At 53.1% G+C, this 16970-nt stretch overlaps 1 protein-coding gene across 8 annotated transcripts in view; it reads right to left on the bottom strand.

The window, feature by feature from the left end:
- MBD3 (methyl-CpG binding domain protein 3) overlaps positions 1–6934 on the bottom strand; it is a 112933-nt gene extending 105999 nt beyond the window's left edge. The window contains exon 1 of one of the 8 annotated variants that reach the window (XM_069740633.1): positions 6430–6934. In XM_069740633.1, the coding sequence (XP_069596734.1) occupies positions 6430–6539 (110 nt within the window). In that variant the 5' untranslated portion in view covers positions 6540–6934. The remainder of the gene's footprint in view (positions 1–6429) is intronic. The other 7 variants (XM_069740634.1, XM_069740631.1, XM_069740628.1 and 4 more) reach the window with 7 other exon arrangements.
- Between the last annotated feature and the right edge of the window lie 10036 nt (positions 6935–16970).

Genomic DNA, 16970 nt, shown 5'->3' on the forward strand with positions numbered 1-16970 from the left:
TCATCTATTCAAACTGATGTTTTCCGCAAAGAGACGGCGGTCAATTCATTGGTACATGCTTCATCTGGGCACAGCCCAGCCACAATTAGGGCCGTCCCGGTCGGACAGTTCCTCCGGATGAGGCGGATCTGCTCGACTGAGGATAGCTTCAAACAACAGGCGGAGGATCTGAGTAAACGCTTCCAAGAAAGAGGCTATAGTAAAAGGTGTATTCGATACGGGTATAACAGGGCCAGGAGGACTCCACGCAATCATCTGCTATATAAAAAAAACAGAAAAGGAGGAGGGTAACGAAACAATCAGATTTATATCTGAATATAACCACAAATGGAATAACATCAGAACCATCTTGGCAAAACATTGGCGTATTTTGAGCACTGAGCCCTCCCTGGGTCCGTACTTATCCGACAGTCCACTTATGACCCCACGTAGGGCCAAAAACCTAAAAGACCTCTTGGTCAAAAGTCATTACACCCCATCCGTTACCAATTTGTTTGGGATCTCGCGACGAACTAGGGGTTGTTACACGTGTGGCCACTGTCTGGCCTGCGCCAATGTCCTGCGCTGCACCTCATTCCACTCAGCGGATGGAAAGAGGGAATTTCAGATCAAAGATTATATTTCCTGTAGTAGCAAGAATGTTATTTATTATGCTACGTGCGGGTGCCCACTAATATATGTGGGTTTGACATCCAGAGAACTGAGAGTGAGGGTGAGGGAGCACATGCGTGGCATTGGCGCGGCGAAGACGGTGGCTGACATATCGGAATTAACCACTATCCCCAAGCACTTTCGCGAAGTACATAATTGTGACCCAAGGAGTTTTAAGGTGCGGGGCATCGAATTGGTGTATATGGGGATTAGAGGTGGCAACATCAAACAAGTTTTGGCTCAGCGTGAGTTAAAATGGATAGTGGTGTTAGACACAACCAAACCTCATGGGTTAAATGAAGCTCTAAATTTCGCCCCTTTCCTGTAATAAGACATAATGGGTTACTCTCAATAAGGTTTCCCCTGTGGATTTTCCTCTTTTGTGTGTTGTTTTAATTTGTGTGTAATTTTATTCTTATTTTTTATTAATTTAGATTGCTTTGTGTGTGTGGGATCGACTTCTCCCATTGATCACGGTGGGGTTCTCAAGCAAGCAGTTGCACTATATGACATCTTATTCTACTCCCTGCAAGAATATGGATCATGGATCCTTGTAAGAATATGGACTATGGATTGCCGCCGGAACCGGACTCATATACGCCATCTATATTGTGCATACTATTTATACGGTGGTGGCAGTTGTGTGTGCTGTTCCATATCCATACCCGCTAGGGAGTACATGCTGTAGTGCGCGTGCTTGCCTCGGTCCCTGCGCCCCTGGTGTCCGGCCTGTTCACGTCCGCGATGTTGATTCGGTTGCTAGGTTTCTTGCGGCCAATCACCATCTGCTAGACGTAGGCCGGGCTACGGGGTGGTAGGGGCGGTGAGCCGCGAGCGCATGCGCCGCTTTATATGGCTTGATGACTCACCCGGTCACATGATTAGCATGTGACCTGGGAATTATGGGATATAAGGTCCTACAGCCCACAGAAACAACACATCCCCTTGAGAAAGCAGTATAACGGCAGCGAAACGTGCGTCGGGGGTAGCGCCCAATCCAGGGGGCATCTTCATGTGGTAAGATCCTTGGTTTATGTGGGGTCCCAGGAGAGATTTCTACAGTGATTTTTGGTGTTAGACACATATGGTTCCCTGGGACACACTTTATCTCCACCCTTGTTTGCGGTAGGATGTGTCTCCCTTTATTGCATTCATTACCTTCCCACATGCACACAGCCACAGTGGCTATACTTGCAGGACGTGGGGTGTGTAGGTTGTTTTGCCATTAGGAGGTATTTTTCTCCGCTCCTGGGGGTCGCTTAGGAGATTTAGGATCTTATTTGTGTCATATTTTGAGTATGGTTACATTTGGTCCACACTTTATATATATCTACATGTATGTCCCTCTGGTATGTTTCATTGGTGTTTTTTAATTGTGTGAATTTTTTTTTTACTAGTTTTCTAATAAATATGTATCTTTTTCTAAAAACTCCCGTTGTCCTCCTATATGTATATCGTTATATGGGGAGTAGCTTGTGAAGTGAGCCTAGATATGTTCTCTGGCCACTGTTCTATTATGAGTCTGGGTTTATTTGGTGTGCTAATGTTAGATGTAGGGTCAGCGCCGGTCTATTATCTCCTATGTCCATGGGGTGCCGTAAAATGACACCGATAGTGTCATGAACTGCTGTGAAACCAAGATGTCAGCCCCCAGTGCCTTCTTTAAACTCATATTACACACGTAATCTGTTTCACATGCATTTAAAACTTGGTTATAGCAGCATGTTATGCTACATTACAGTGATTTATTAATGATCTACAAACGCGGTACCTTCCCTTTAATAAAAAAAAGAAAAATGTAGATTTTTGTAAAAACTTCAAAACTGAATAGACTCATCAAAAAATATGTTCATAAATTTCCTTGAAAAATAATGAAAAACAATGTTTCACCCAATATCCAGTGTGCGCTTGCGTCCAAAGAAAGCAGAGGCGAGAAACACCCCCACAGCCCAGCCAATTGGGGGGTGCGTGCAACTGGGTCCCGCCTAGGTGAATCCAGAAATTAACGTGACGCCAGCTTCAGCCGAGGTCACGAGACGCGGACTGTGCGAGGAGCGATAGCGCCACATGTGGCAACAACAGGTATTTACAAAATACTTATTCAGAAGGTGTAAATCGATGGACAGCGCAGCGGACCACCTCTATTGTGTGAGATGACAGGTACGGGGTCTAAAAATTCACTGTTTGGGATTGCTCAATTTTTCCAATTTTATCACAAATAAACAGAAGTTATAATTAAGATTACCACTAATATAAAGTACAACGTGTCACAGAAACCACTCAGAGTCGGGGGGATACAGGAGCGTCCCAGACACTGGGCAGACCAGGAGATGGAGCCTGGTCACTATGGGGTCTCACCACACTTCCAGGACCCCTGCTCTCCTCACACCCCTGTCACTATGGGGTCTCACCGCACTCCCAGGACCCCTGCTCTCTCCCCCCTCTGTCACTATGGGGTCTCACGGCACTCCCAGGACCCCTGCTCTCACCCCCCTCTGTCACTATGGGGTCTCACGGCACTCCCAGGACCCCTGCTCTCACCCCCCTCTGTCACTATGGGGGTCTCTCCGCACTCCCAGGACCCCTGCTCTCTCACCCCCCTCTGTCACTATGGGGGTCTCTCCGCATTCCCAGGACCCCTGCTCTCCTCAACCTCCTCCGTCACTATGGGGCCTCACCGCACTCCCAGGACCCCTCCTCTCCTCACCCCCCTCCGTCACTATGGGGTATCACCGCATTCCCAGGACCCCTGCTCTCCTCACCCCCTCCGTCACTATGGGGTCTCATCGCATTCCCAGGACCCCTGCTCTCACCCCCCTCTGTCACTATGGGGGTCTCTCCGCATTCCCAGGACCCCTGCTCTCCTCAACCTCCTCCGTCACTATGGGGCCTCACCGCACTCCCAGGACCCCTGCTCTCCTCACCCCCCTCCGTCACTATGGGGTATCACTGCATTCCCAGGACCCCTGCTCTTCTCACCCCCTCCGTCACTATGGGGTCTCATCGCATTCCCAGGACCCTTGGTCTCCTCAACCTCCTCCGTCACTATGGGGTCTCCCCACACTTCCAGGACCCCTGCTCTCCTCCGTCACTATGGGGTCTCACCGCACTCCCAGGACCCCTATTCTCCTCACCCACCTCTGTCACTACAGGGTCTCAGCGCATTCCCAGGACCCCTGCTCCCCTCACCCCCCTGTCACTATGGGGTCTCACAGCACTCACAGGACCCCTGCTCCCCTCACCCCCCTCTGTCACTATGGGGTCTCACCGCACTCCCAAGACCCCTGCTCTCCTCACACCCCTGTCACTATGGGGTATCACCGCATTCCCAGGACCCCTGCTCTCCTCACCCCCTCCGTCACTATGGGGTCTCATCGCATTCCCAGGACCCCTACTCTCTTACACCCCTCTGTCACTATGGGGTCTCACCGCACTCCCAGGACCCCTGCTCTCCTCACCCCTCCGTCACTATGGGGTATCACCGCATTCCCAGGACCACTGCTCTCCTCACCCCCTCCGTCACTATGGGGTCTCATCGCATTCCCAGGACCCCTGCTCTCTCACCCCCCTCTGTCACTATGGGGGTCTCTCCGCATTCCCAGGACCCCTGCTCTCCTCAACCTCCTCCGTCACTATGGGGCCTCACCGCACTCCCAGGACCCCTGCTCTCCTCACCCCCCTCCGTCACTATGGGGTATCACCGCATTCCCAGGACCCCTGCTCTCCTCACCCCCTACGTCACTATGGGGTCTCATCGCATTCCCAGGACCCTTGGTCTCCTCAACCTCCTCCGTCACTATGGGGTCTCCCCACACTTCCAGGACCCCTATTCTCCTCACCCACCTCTGTCACTACAGGGTCTCAGCGCATTCCCAGGACCCCTGCTCCCCTCACCCCCCTGTCACTATGGGGTCTCACAGCACTCACAGGACCCCTGCTCCCCTCACCCCCCTGTCACTATGGGGTCTCACCGCACTCCCAGAACCCCTGGTCTCCTCTGTCACTATCGGGTCTCAGCGCACTCCCAGGACCCCTGCTCTCCTCACCCTCCTCTGTCACTATGGGATCTCACTGAACTCCCAGGACCCCTGCTCCCCTCAGTCACTATGGGGTGTAACTGCACTCCCAGGACCCCTGCTCCCCTCACCCCCCTGTCACTATGGGGTCTCACCGCACTCCCAAAACCCCATCTCTCCTCACCCCCCTCAGTCACTATGGGGTCTCATCGCACGCCCAGGACCCCTGCTCTCCTCCGTCACTATCGGGTCTCAGCGCATTCCCAGGACCCCTGCTCCCCTCACCCTCCTCTGTCACTATGGGGTCTCACCGCACTCCCAGGACCCCTGCTCCCCTCACCCCCCTCTGTCACTATGGGGTCTCACCGCACTCCCAAGACCCCTGCTCTCCTCACACCCCTCTGTCACTATGGGGTCTCACCGCACTCCCAGGACCCCTGCTCTCCTCCATCACCATGGGGTCTCAGCACATTCCCAGGAACATTGCTCTCCTCACACCCGTCACTACGGGGTCTCACCGCACTCCCAGGACCCCTGCTCCCCTCACCCCCCTCTGTCACTATGGGGTCTCACCGCACTCCCAAGACCCCTGCTCTCCTCACACCCCTCTGTCACTATGGGGTCTCACCGCACTCCCAGGACCCCTGCTCTCCTCCATCACCATGGGGTCTCAGCACATTCCCAGGAACATTGCTCTCCTCACACCCGTCACTACGGGGTCTCACCGCACTCCCAGGACCCCTGCTCCCCTCACCCCCCTCTGTCACTATGGGGTCTCACCGCACTCCCAAGACCCCTGCTCTCCTCACACCCCTCTGTCACTATGGGGTCTCACCGCATTCCCAGGACCCCTGCTCTCCTCCATCACCATGGGGTCTTGGCACATTCCCAGGAACATTGCTCTCCTCACACCCCTGTCACTATGGGGTCTCACCGCACTCCCAGGACCCCTGCTCCCCTCACCCCCCTCTGTCACTATGGGGTCTCACCGCACTCCCAGGAACCCTGCTCCTCTCACCCCCCTCTGTCACTATGGGGTGTAAGGCTACGTTCACACTAGCGTTCGGCTAGTGTGCGTCGCCTTAGCGTCGGGCGACGCAGCGGCGACGCACGCCCCTATGTTTAACATGAGGGACGCATGCGTTTTTACTTGTTGCGTTTTCCGACACGTGCGTCTTTTTTTACGCTTGCGTCGGACCAAGAAAACGCAACAAGTTGCATTTTTCTTGCGTCCGATTTTCGTCAAAAAACGACGCACGCGTCGAAAAACGCAGCGTTTTTTGGTGCGTTGCCGACGCAGCGGTGCACAACGCTAGTGTGAACGTAGCCTTACCGCACTCCCAGGACCCCTGCTCTCCCCTCCTAAAACAATTAATGGATTCAGATGGAAGCAGCGAAGGAGCCATCACGCACAACCGTAACCTCCCGTGGCCTCCCCGCCGGCCCCACTGGAGGCCACACGCGGCAGGGCTGCACGAAATAGCAGTCGCTGGTGCCGTCTGAATCCTGGCTTTGGGGTCATACACATGGAGGCTAACCGCAGTGTGAGAACAGCCTCCTGTCCTGGCCGTACATTGTGCTGGTGTCCTCTCCCCGAGGACAGACACACAGACAAAGCCCGAGCGGCGGCGGCCGCCTCTCACCACGGCGCGGTGCAGTAACGTGCAGCGCCACCTGGGGGCACCGCCGTGCCGGGGCTGTTCTCACTGCTGGCCGTGTCACTACAACGGCGTGTATCCCCGCTAGAGCAAAGCAAACCAACCTATAATAGTAGACATCGCTCTTGCCAGCGGACAAGCCTGACCTGCGGGTCACCTCTTCCTTTTTCCAGCCTTGTGGCAGAGCCGAGCACTCCCAGCGTTTCCTGTCCATTCCGCCGCCGGTCCGGTCACTCTCGGGGGTATCCACCGCGCGTATTCCTCCTCCGCCGCTACCGGCAGGTACTGACTGCTTGTCTGCTGCAGACGCTGATACACACGCTGTTTGCACAGAATATCGTGGGGGTGAACATGAATGCGCGACCACTATTGTTACAAGCAGGTCACAGTGGAACCGTCCAAATATCGCGACACTTCGGCAGTAAATTACGCTCAGGCCACGTGACTCTACGCGCTCATTTCACTTCATTGTTGATCAAACAGCAATTGTCTGTGTCAGCCAGGACAGGAGGAGGTCCTCCACCACCGTCTGAGCCTGTACACCATAGAGCAGGCCAGGAGGAGGTCCTCCACCAGTCTGAGCCTGTACACCATAGAGCAGGCCAGGAGGAGGTCCTCCACCACAGTCTGAGCCTGTACACCATAGAGCAGGCCAGGAGAAGGTCCTCCACCACAGTCAGCCTGTGCACCGTAGAGCAGGCCAGGATGAGGACCTCCACCACAGTCTGAGCCTAAACACCATAGAGCAGGCCAGGAGGAGGTCCTCCACCACAGTCTGAGCCTGTGCACCGTAGAGCTGGCTAGGAGGAGGTCCTCCACCACAGTCTGAGCCTCAACACCATAGAGCAGGCCAGGAGGAGGTCCTCCACCATAGTCTACACCGTAGTGCAGGCCAGGAGGAGGTCCTCCACCAAATCTGAGCCTGTACACTATAGAGCAGGCCAGGAGAAGGTCCTCCACCACAGTCAGCCTGTGCACCGTAGAGCAGGCCAGGATGAGGACCTCCACCACAGTCTGAGCCTAAACACCATAGAGCAGGCCAGGAGGAGGTCCTCCACCACAGTCTGAGCCTGTGCACCGTAGAGCTGGCTAGGAGGAGGTCCTCCACCACAGTCTGAGCCTCAACACCATAGAGCAGGCCAGGAGGAGGTCCTCCACCACCACCACAGTCTGAGCCTGTGTACAAGAGCAGGCCAGGAGGAGGTCCTCCACCACAGTCTGAGCCTGTACACCATAGTGCAGGCCAGGAGGAGGTCCTCTACCACAGTCTGAGCCTGAAAACCATAGAGCAGGCCAGGAGGAGGTCCTCCACCACAGTCTGAGCCTGTACACCGTAGTGCAGGCCAGGAGGAGGTCCTCCACCACGGTCTGAGCCTGAACACCTTAGTGCAGGCCAGGAGGCCTTAACTTTAAGTTTAACTTTGTGTTAAATTTGGTAAGTTTGAGGAAAGGGGAGGGTCCGAGGAAACCAACCCTTTTAGTGATGTCACCAGGCTGAGCTGTAAGTTTTAGGCAAGGCACCCAGAAGTGAGTCTTTCCTGAGCAGCCCTTACTGCTAGTCCTGATGAACTGGGATATTTGGGAACTCCGCCCACTAGCCTGGTTGCTTGCAATGTCCTGAACCCATGTAAGTGTTAATTTCTCATTTAACCCCTGTTATTTTTATAATTACCTTGTACTTATTTTCAATTGTCTCTTTTGTAACATCCTTGTAATATTTTGATAAAACACTGCCTAATCTTTCGGAGTAAAATATTCATATTACTAGTTTTCGTTCTTCCTGCTCTAAAACGTACCCTAAGACTTCTGAAGGGAATTACGCTACTGTTTTGGGTTAGCTTCGGACCCGTTTAATCGAAGCTGGTGGCAGCATACATTTGTACTGGGTATTTGGGAGTCATTGTAGCGACTGCGGCGTTTATAATTATTGTTCCTGCCTGAGTGGGAGTAGTTAAATCGCCTTGCTGCAGCGTGCCCAATAGCCAGTACATAGCAGGCAGCCTTTCTGGTGACTAATTGTCCTAGGTGCAGTACCTAGTCTGACCTGAGGCTAAAGGGGGCGCCAGAGAGCTGCAAGTTCTCAAGCGGAACTGTAAAGCGGGATATACATAAATCCCTGCAGTTCGTGTTATATTGCAGAGCAGTGGGATAACTAAAATAAGCCCCTGGTGTATACTGATAGGCCAAAAGCCTTGTGTGTGTTTTCATCACAGTGTAGCAGTGGAGGGGTAACTAAGATAAGCCTCCCTGCACATGTGACAGCCGTCTGTTGGCCTAAAGTCACCCCGACCCGTGACGTAGGGGTGACGGTCACGGTGTGAATCGTGGCAGCAGGCAAGGAGAAAGTTCTGCACCAGGAATCTGAGCCTGTGCACCATAGAGCAGGCCAGGAGGAGGTCCTCCACCAGGATTTTGAGCCTGTGCACCATAGAGCAGGCCAATAGGAGGTGCTCCACCAGGAGTCTGAGCCTGTGCACCATAGAGCAGGCGAAGAGGATGTCCTCCACCAGAAATCTGAGCCTGTGCACCCAAGAGCATGCCAGGAGGAAGTTCTGCACCAGGAGTCTGAGCCTGTGCACCATAGAGCAGGCCAGGAGGAGGTCCTCCACCATGAGTCTGAGGCTGTGCACCATAGAGCAGGCTAGGAGGAGGTCATCCACCAGGAATCTGAGCCTGTGAACCACAGAACAGGCCAGGAAGAGGTCCTCCACCAGGAGTCTGAGCCTGTACACCATAGAACAGGCCCTGAGGAGGTCCTCCACCAATAATCTGAGCATGTGCACTATAGAGCAGGCCAGGAGGAGGTCCTCCACTAGGAGTCTGACCCTGTACACTATAGAGCAGGGCAGGAGGAGGTCCTCCACCAGGAGTCTGAGCCTGTGCACCATAGAGCAGGCTAGGAGGAGGTCATCCACCAGGAATCTGAGCCTGTGAACCACAGAACAGGCCAGGAAGAGGTCCTCCACCAGGAGTCTGAGCATGTGCACTATAGAACAGGCCAGGAGGAGGTCCTCCACCAATAATCTGAGCATGTGCACTATAGAGCAGGCCAGGAGGAGGTCCTCCACCAGGTATCTGAGCCTGTGCACCATAGATCAGGAAAGTAGGAGGTCCTCCACCAGGATTCTGAGCTTGTCCAATATAGAGCAGGCCAGGAGAAGGTCCTGCACCAGGAGTCTGAGCCTGTGCAGCATAGAGCAGGCCAGGAGGAGGTCCTCCACCAGGAGTCTGAGCCTGTGCACCATAGAGCAGGAAAGGAGGAGGTCCTCCACCTGGAGTCTGAGCATGTACACCATAGGCTCTATGGCATAGAGCATGCCAGGAGGTGGTCCTCCTCCAGGAGTCTGAGCTTGTACACCATAGAGCAGGCTAGAAGGGGATCCTCCACCAGGAATCTGAACGTGTGCACCACAGAGCAGGCCAGGAGGAGGTCCTCCATCAGAAATCTGAGCCTGTGCACTATAGAGCAGGCCAGGAGGAGGTCCTCCACCAAGGAGTCTGAGCCTGAGCACCATAGAGCAGGCCAGTAGGAGGCCCACCACCAGGAGTCTGAGCCTATGCAGCACAGAGAAGGCCAGGAGGCAGTCCTCCACCAGGAGCCTGAGCCTGTCCAATATAGAGCAGGTCAGGAAGAGGTCCTCCACCAGGAGTCTGAGCCTGTGCACTATAGAGCAGGCAAGGAGGATGTCCTCCACCATAAGTCTGAGCCTGAACACCATAGAGCAGGCCAGGAGGAGATCCTTCACCAAGAATCTGAGCCTGTGCAGCATAGAGCAGGCCAGGAAGCGGTCCTCCACCAGGAATCTGAGCCTGTGCACCATAGAACAGGCCAGGAGGAGGTCCGCCACCAGAAGTCTGAGACAGTTCACCATAGAGCAGGCCAAGATGAGGTCCTCCACCAGGAGTCTGAGACTGTGCACCGCAGTGCAGGCTAGGAGGAAGTCCTCCACCAGGAGTCTGAGAGCCTGTGCACCATAGAGAAGGCCAGGAGGAGGTCCTACACCAAGGAGTCTGAGCCTGTACAGTATAGAGGAGGCCACGAGGAGGTCCTCCACCAGGAATCTGAGAATGTGCACCATAGAGCAGGCCAGGAGGAGGTGCTCCACCAGGAGTCTGAGACTGTGCACTATAGAACAGGCCAGGAGGAGGTCCACCACCCGGAGTCTGAGAGCCTGTGCATGATAGATAAGGCCAGGAGGAGGTCCTACACCAAGGAATCTGAGCCTGTACGGTATAGAGGAGACCACGAGGAGGTCCTCCACCAGGAATCTGAGAATGTGCACCATAGAGCAGGCCAGGAGGAGGTCCTCCACCAGGAGTCTGAGTCTGTGCACTATAGAACAAGCCAGGAGGAGGTCCACCACCAGGAGTCTGAGAGCCTGTGCACGATAGATAAGGCCAGGAGGTCCTACACCAGGAGTCTGATGCTGTACACATCAGAGCACGCCAGGAGGAGATCCTCCATCAGGAGGCTGAGCCTGTATACAGCACGGCAGGCCAGGAGGAGATCCTCCATAAGGAATCTGAGTCTGTACACCACAGAACAGGCCATGAAGAGTTCCTCTCTCTGGAGTCTGAGCCTGTACACGATAAAGCAGGCCAGGATGAGGTCCTCCACCAGGAGTCTGAGACTGCACCATAGAGCAGGCCAGGAGGAGGTCCTCCACCAGGAGTCTGAGACTGTGCACCACAGAGCAGGCCAAGAGGAGGTTCTCCAACAGAAGTCTGAGAGCCTGTGTACCAAAAAGAAGGCCAGGAGGAGGTCCTCCACCAGGAGTCTGAGCCTGTACACCACACAGCAGGCCAGGAGGAGGTCCTCCATCAGGAGTCTGAGCCTGTACACCTCAGAGCAGGCAAGGAGGAGGTCTGCTATCAGGAGTGTCACGATTCACAAGGTGACTGTCACCCCTACGTCACGGATCGGGGTGACTTTAGGCCAACAGACGGCTATCACATGTGCAGGGGGCTTATCTTAGTTATCCCTCCACTGCTACAATGTGATGAAATCACACACAAGGCTATTGGCCTATCAGTTTACAGCAGGGGCTTATTTTAGTTATCCCACTGCTCTGCAATATAGCACGAACTGCAGGGATTTATGTATATCCCACTTTACAGTTCCGCTGAAAACTTCTTTCTGGTGAGGTCCGTCAAAGGTTTTGCCAGGTTACTATAGTGCTGTACGAAGCGTCTATAGTACCCTGCGGTGACCAGGAAGGACATCACCTGTTTCTTGGTCCCGGGAGTGGGCCAGTTCACGATCGCTCCCACTTTCGCAGGCTCTGGCTTTAGAGTGCCTCCGCCTACCCAGTGCCCCAGGTAGTGGACCTCACTCATGCCCATCTGGCACTTTCCCGGCTTGATAGTCAGTCTGGCTCGGTGAATTCGCCTGAGCACCTCCTCGAGATGCTGCAGGTGTTCATCCCAGGAGGAACTAAAGATGGCAATGTCATCCAAGTACGCCACTGCTTACTCCTCCAGTCCCTGAAGCAGGAGGTTGACCATCCGCTGGAAAGTGGCAGGGGCATACTTCATGCCGAAGGGCATGACCGTGGACTCGTACAGTCCGAAGGGTGTGATAAAGGCGGACTTCTCCTGCGCCTCGGGGCTCAGGGGAATCTGCCAGTATCCTCGACTCAGATCCATTATTGTCAGGTATTTTGCACCAGCTAACCTCTCAAGCAGCTCTTCGATGCGTAGCATTGGGTGCGAGTCAGAGGCTGTGATGGCATTAAGCCCCCTGTAGTCCACGCAGAACCGGGTGGTCCGGTCCTTCTTTGGCACGAGAACTACAGGTGAGGCCCATGCGCTCTTTGACCGTCGAATCACCCCCAGCTGTAACATCTCATTGATCTACTGGCACATAACCTGCTGCACCTGGTCGGAGATTCGATAAGGTGTTCACCGTAGTGGGGCATGATTCCCGATGTCCACCTCGTGGACTGCTACCTCAGTCCTTCCAGGCCGGTTGGAGAAAACGGCCCGGAAGGGTTCCAGTGTGGCTTGCAACTGCGACCGCTGGGGTTCAGTTAGTGAGGAACTTACCTCCACATCCTCGATGGACCCACCGGCCTTGGCTTGGGCCAGCATGTCCAGGAGGGTGTCTTCCTCCCCGTCTTCGGGTAAGCTGCAGACCGGTAGGACGAAAGGTTCACGTTCGTGATGAGCCTTCATCATGTTGACGTGAAAGGCCTTTCGCCTACCCCGAGTGTGGTCAGGCGTGACCACGTAGGTGACCGGGTTGAGCTGTTGGTGGACGACGTACAGGCCCTCCCAGGCTGCCTGAAGCTTATCCTTTGGTACGGGGACCAGCACCCACACCTTTTGATCCACGTGGTAGGTCCGCTCCCGGGTGTTCTGGTCGTACCAGTGCTTCTGGTCAGCCTGAGCCTGCACGATTTCAGCTGAAAAGACTGGGTGAGTGCCACATTTCTTCTGCTTATGTATACTCTATGGATTGTGGACTTCACATGTTGAGCACCACCCATTTCAGCAGTGAGCCCAGGTCTGTCCTATCCACAGAGGATCACAGTTTTATACATTGGTGAATTACACAGGGTTCAGTGCCAGACACACCCGCTATTGTCTTAGATGTTTACTATATACAGTGGGGCAAAAAAGTATTTAGTCAGTCAGCAATAGTGCAAGTTCCACCACTTAAAAAGATGAGAGGGGTCTGTAATTTACATCATAGGTAGATCTCAACTATGGGAGACAAACTGAGAAAAAAAAATCCAGAAAATCACATTGTCTGTTTTTTTATCATTTTTTTTGCATTTTATGGTGGAAAATAAGTATTTGGTCAGAAACAAACAATCAAGATTTCTGGCTCTCACAGACCTGTAACTTCTTCTTTAAGAGTCTCCTCTTTCCTCCACTCATTACCTGTAGTAATGGCACCTGTTTAAACTTTTTATCAGTATAAAAAGACACCTGTGCACACCCTCAAACAGTCTGACTCCAAACTCCACTATGGTGAAGACCAAAGAGCTGTCAAAGGACACCAGAAACAAAATTGTAGCCCTGCACCAGGCTGGGAAGACTGAATCTGCAATAGCCAACCAGCTTGGAGTGAAGAAATCAACAGTGGGAGCAATAATTAGAAAATGGAAGACATACAAGACCACTGATAATCTCCCTCGATCTGGGGCTCCACGCAAAATCCCACCCCGTGGGGTCAGAATGATCACAAGAACGGTGAGCAAAAATCCCAGAACCACGCGGGGGGACCTAGTGAATGAACTGCAGAGAGCTGGGACCAATGTAACAAGGCCTACCATAAGTAACACACTACGCCACCATGGACTCAGATCCTGCAGTGCCAGACGTGTCCCACTGCTTAAGCCAGTACATGTCCGGGCCCGTCTGAAGTTTGCTAGAGAGCATTTGGATGATCCAGAGGAGTTTTGGGAGAATGTCCTATGGTCTGATGAAACCAAACTGGAACTGTTTGGTAGAAAGACAACTTGTCGTGTTTGGAGGAAAAAGAATACTGAGTTGCATCCATCAAACACCATACCTATTGTAAAGCATGGTGGTGGAAACATCATGCTTTGGGGCTGTTTCTCTGCAAAGGGGCCAGGACGACTGATCCGGGTACATGAAAGAATGAATGGGGCCATGTATCGTGAGATTTTGAGTGCAAACCTCCTTCCATCAGCAAGGGCATTGAAGATGAAACGTGGCTGGGTCTTTCAACATGACAATGATCCAAAGCACAGCACCAGGGCAACGAAGGAGTGGCTTCGTAAGAAGCATTTCAAGGTCCTGGAGTGGCCTAGCCAGTCTCCAGATCTCAACCCTATAGAAAACCTTTGGAGGGAGTTGAAAGTCCGTGTTGCCAAGCGAAAAGCCAAAAACATCACTGCTCTAGAGGAGATCTGCATGGAGGAATGGGCCAACATACCAACAACAGTGTGTGGCAACCTTGTGAAGACTTACAGAAAACGTTTGACCTCTGTCATTGCCAACAAAGGATATATTACAAAGTATTGAGATGAAATTTTGTTTCTGACCAAATACTTATTTTCCACCATAATATGCAAATAAAATGTTAAAAAAAACAGACAATGTGATTTTCTGGATTTTTTTTTCTCAGTTTGTCTCCCATAGTTGAGGTCTACCTATGATGTAAATTACAGACGCCTCTCATCTTTTTAAGTGGTGGAACTTGCACTATTGCTGACTGACTAAATACTTTTTTGCCACACTGTATATACATATATATATATACATATATATATATATATATATGACAGTATATATGTTTTAACGAATATTTGAGACCATGGATCCATTGTATGTCCGTTTTGCAAACCTGCAAGAAAATCTCGCAGTACGGATGCCATACGGATTACATACCGAGGATGACATGCGCAAAATACGCTGACACACCCTGCCTACGGATGACATACGGATCACTATTTTGGGAACATTTCTGCGTATTACGGCCATAAAAAAGGACCGTATTTTCATACGCTGAGTGTGACACCGGCCTAAGGATGTATTGCTTTCTAAAGCTGCTGGGGACGGCCAGCGGGCCCACAATGTCAACCGCGACCCTCTGGAAAGGCTCCTCTTTCACTGGCAAATGGATCAGGGGAGCCTTAAGGGCAGGCCCCACTCTTTGACAGGTGACACAGGAGCGGCAGTAGTTTGACACATCTGTCCCCATCTTAGGCCAATAGAAGTGTTGAGACAGCCGGGCCTTTGTTTTGCTGATCCCCAAGTGTCCAGCTAGCGGGAACTCATGGGCAATCCGTAACAACTCACCCCGGAATTGCTGCGGGATGACCAGCTGTCTTTCTCTATACCACTCCTTTTGCAATTTTCCGGGTACTGTCTCCTGGTCCAACCTTTCTCATTCCCAGAACACCCACTCCTTATCAGTCACGGAGGTGGGCGTATCGGCAATGTTCCTCAAATTCTCCAGGCTCGCATCTGTGTGCAGAGCGGCCTGAAACTCCTGGCTACGGGAAGCCAAAAGTGACGTCAGGGTCCCTTCCCCACGGGAACCCTCTGGGACCTTCTCTGGGTCCATCTCTGGTTCAGTCACAATGATGACTGAGGAGGGTCCGGAAGGCAGTTATCTGCGTTCCGGATACTCTGACTGCGGGTGACAGCAGCTACGTAGGCTCTCTCCCCGGGGATTTCCACAGACCCATCAGCCGGTGCTGCTATGGGCTCTACCTCACCATCCACCCCAACACTTCAGGGGCATCGCTACTTATGGGCCAGTTACCTTCCTCTGTGGCACTGGTCAATTTCATGGCATCACCTTTCTCACGGTTCCCATGCATCTTCCCATTTCCTGTAGCACCGACACTTGCCCCTGCTAGGGGTTCGGTTCCTCAGCCGTCTCACTCCGCAGAGCGACGTGGCTGAGCACGCCTGTACCCATGGACACATTAACCTTTGCAGAAAACTGGTTATCAGGTTCAGTTGGCACAGGTACAACATTTTCACCATCAATCCTAGGGAAAAAATGGTTATCAGATGCATCATTACAAGATAAAGCATGGTCAGGTAACACATGTGATTTCCCATCATCAGGATTAACGTTACCCTTATTAGCAGATTGGGGAGGGGTGTCAGGAACGTAGTATGCAACCATCCTCCCCAAATCAGTCCCCAATAAAACATCAGTGGGCAAATTGTCAGACAGCCCCACTTCCTTCACCCCGCTCCCGGCACCACAATCAATATAAACCCAGACCATTGGCAAGGGACAGCTGATGCCCCCAATCCCATTGACAGGGTTTTTCCCGGAATGATCTCTTCAGGGGCCGCCAGTTCGGGTCAGATGAGGGTCCGTTCAGCCCCGGAGTCCTTGAGGCCTGTAGCGACATGGCCCCTGACGGTGACATTCTGCACGTTGTCACACACCCTCCCAGCCACCCCACCCACCAAAAGAACTGCTGCGTTAGGCCCTGGGGCCTTGGCTGGGGGGTTCTTTTGCTTGTCTGGACAGTGGGGACTGATATGGCCAGTCCGCTTGCAGAAGAAACACTGGCGAGGTTCGGTGGTAGGTCTGGTGCTGTTGGCCACGGGGACAGGACCTCTGGTGTGTTGGCTGGCACGGGTACTGGCGTTGGTTGCAGGCTTACCCCCTCTCCAGCTGGTGGTGACTGGCTTCCGCACTTCCGATCTACAGTTGGCCTCATAGGCATTGGCAATCTGTGCGTCTTTCGTCACGTCTTTGGGTTCTCTGTCCATCACGAACTGTCGCACATCAGCTGGGCAAAGATATAAGAACTGGTCTTTGATCATCAGGTCTCCCAGCTGCTCAAAGGTGGCCACTGACAGTCCTTGGATCCACTGGTTAAAGTGGGTCCTGAGTCCATGCACCACATCGCCGTAGCTGTCGTGTGGGCCACGTTGGAGGTTCTGGAACTTTCTACGGTAAACCTCAGGTGTAAGCTGGTACTTTGTTCTCAGGGCCTGCTTGATGGCCTCATAGTCACCATCTTGTTCTTGAAGGAGGGCAGCAAACACCTCCAGAGCTTTGCCTCTCAGCCCTGGAGTCAGGTATTGTGCCCATTCTTCTGTAGGCAGCTGGTACTGCCTGCAGGCTTTCTCAAAGGCCCGCAGAAAAGTGTCCAAGTCCCCGTCCTTTTCCATCTTAGGAAAGTGCTCGGGCCGGGGC

This window comes from Ranitomeya imitator, chromosome 1 (genome assembly GCF_032444005.1).
Source record: "Ranitomeya imitator isolate aRanImi1 chromosome 1, aRanImi1.pri, whole genome shotgun sequence".
Lineage (NCBI taxonomy): Eukaryota > Metazoa > Chordata > Amphibia > Anura > Dendrobatidae > Ranitomeya > Ranitomeya imitator.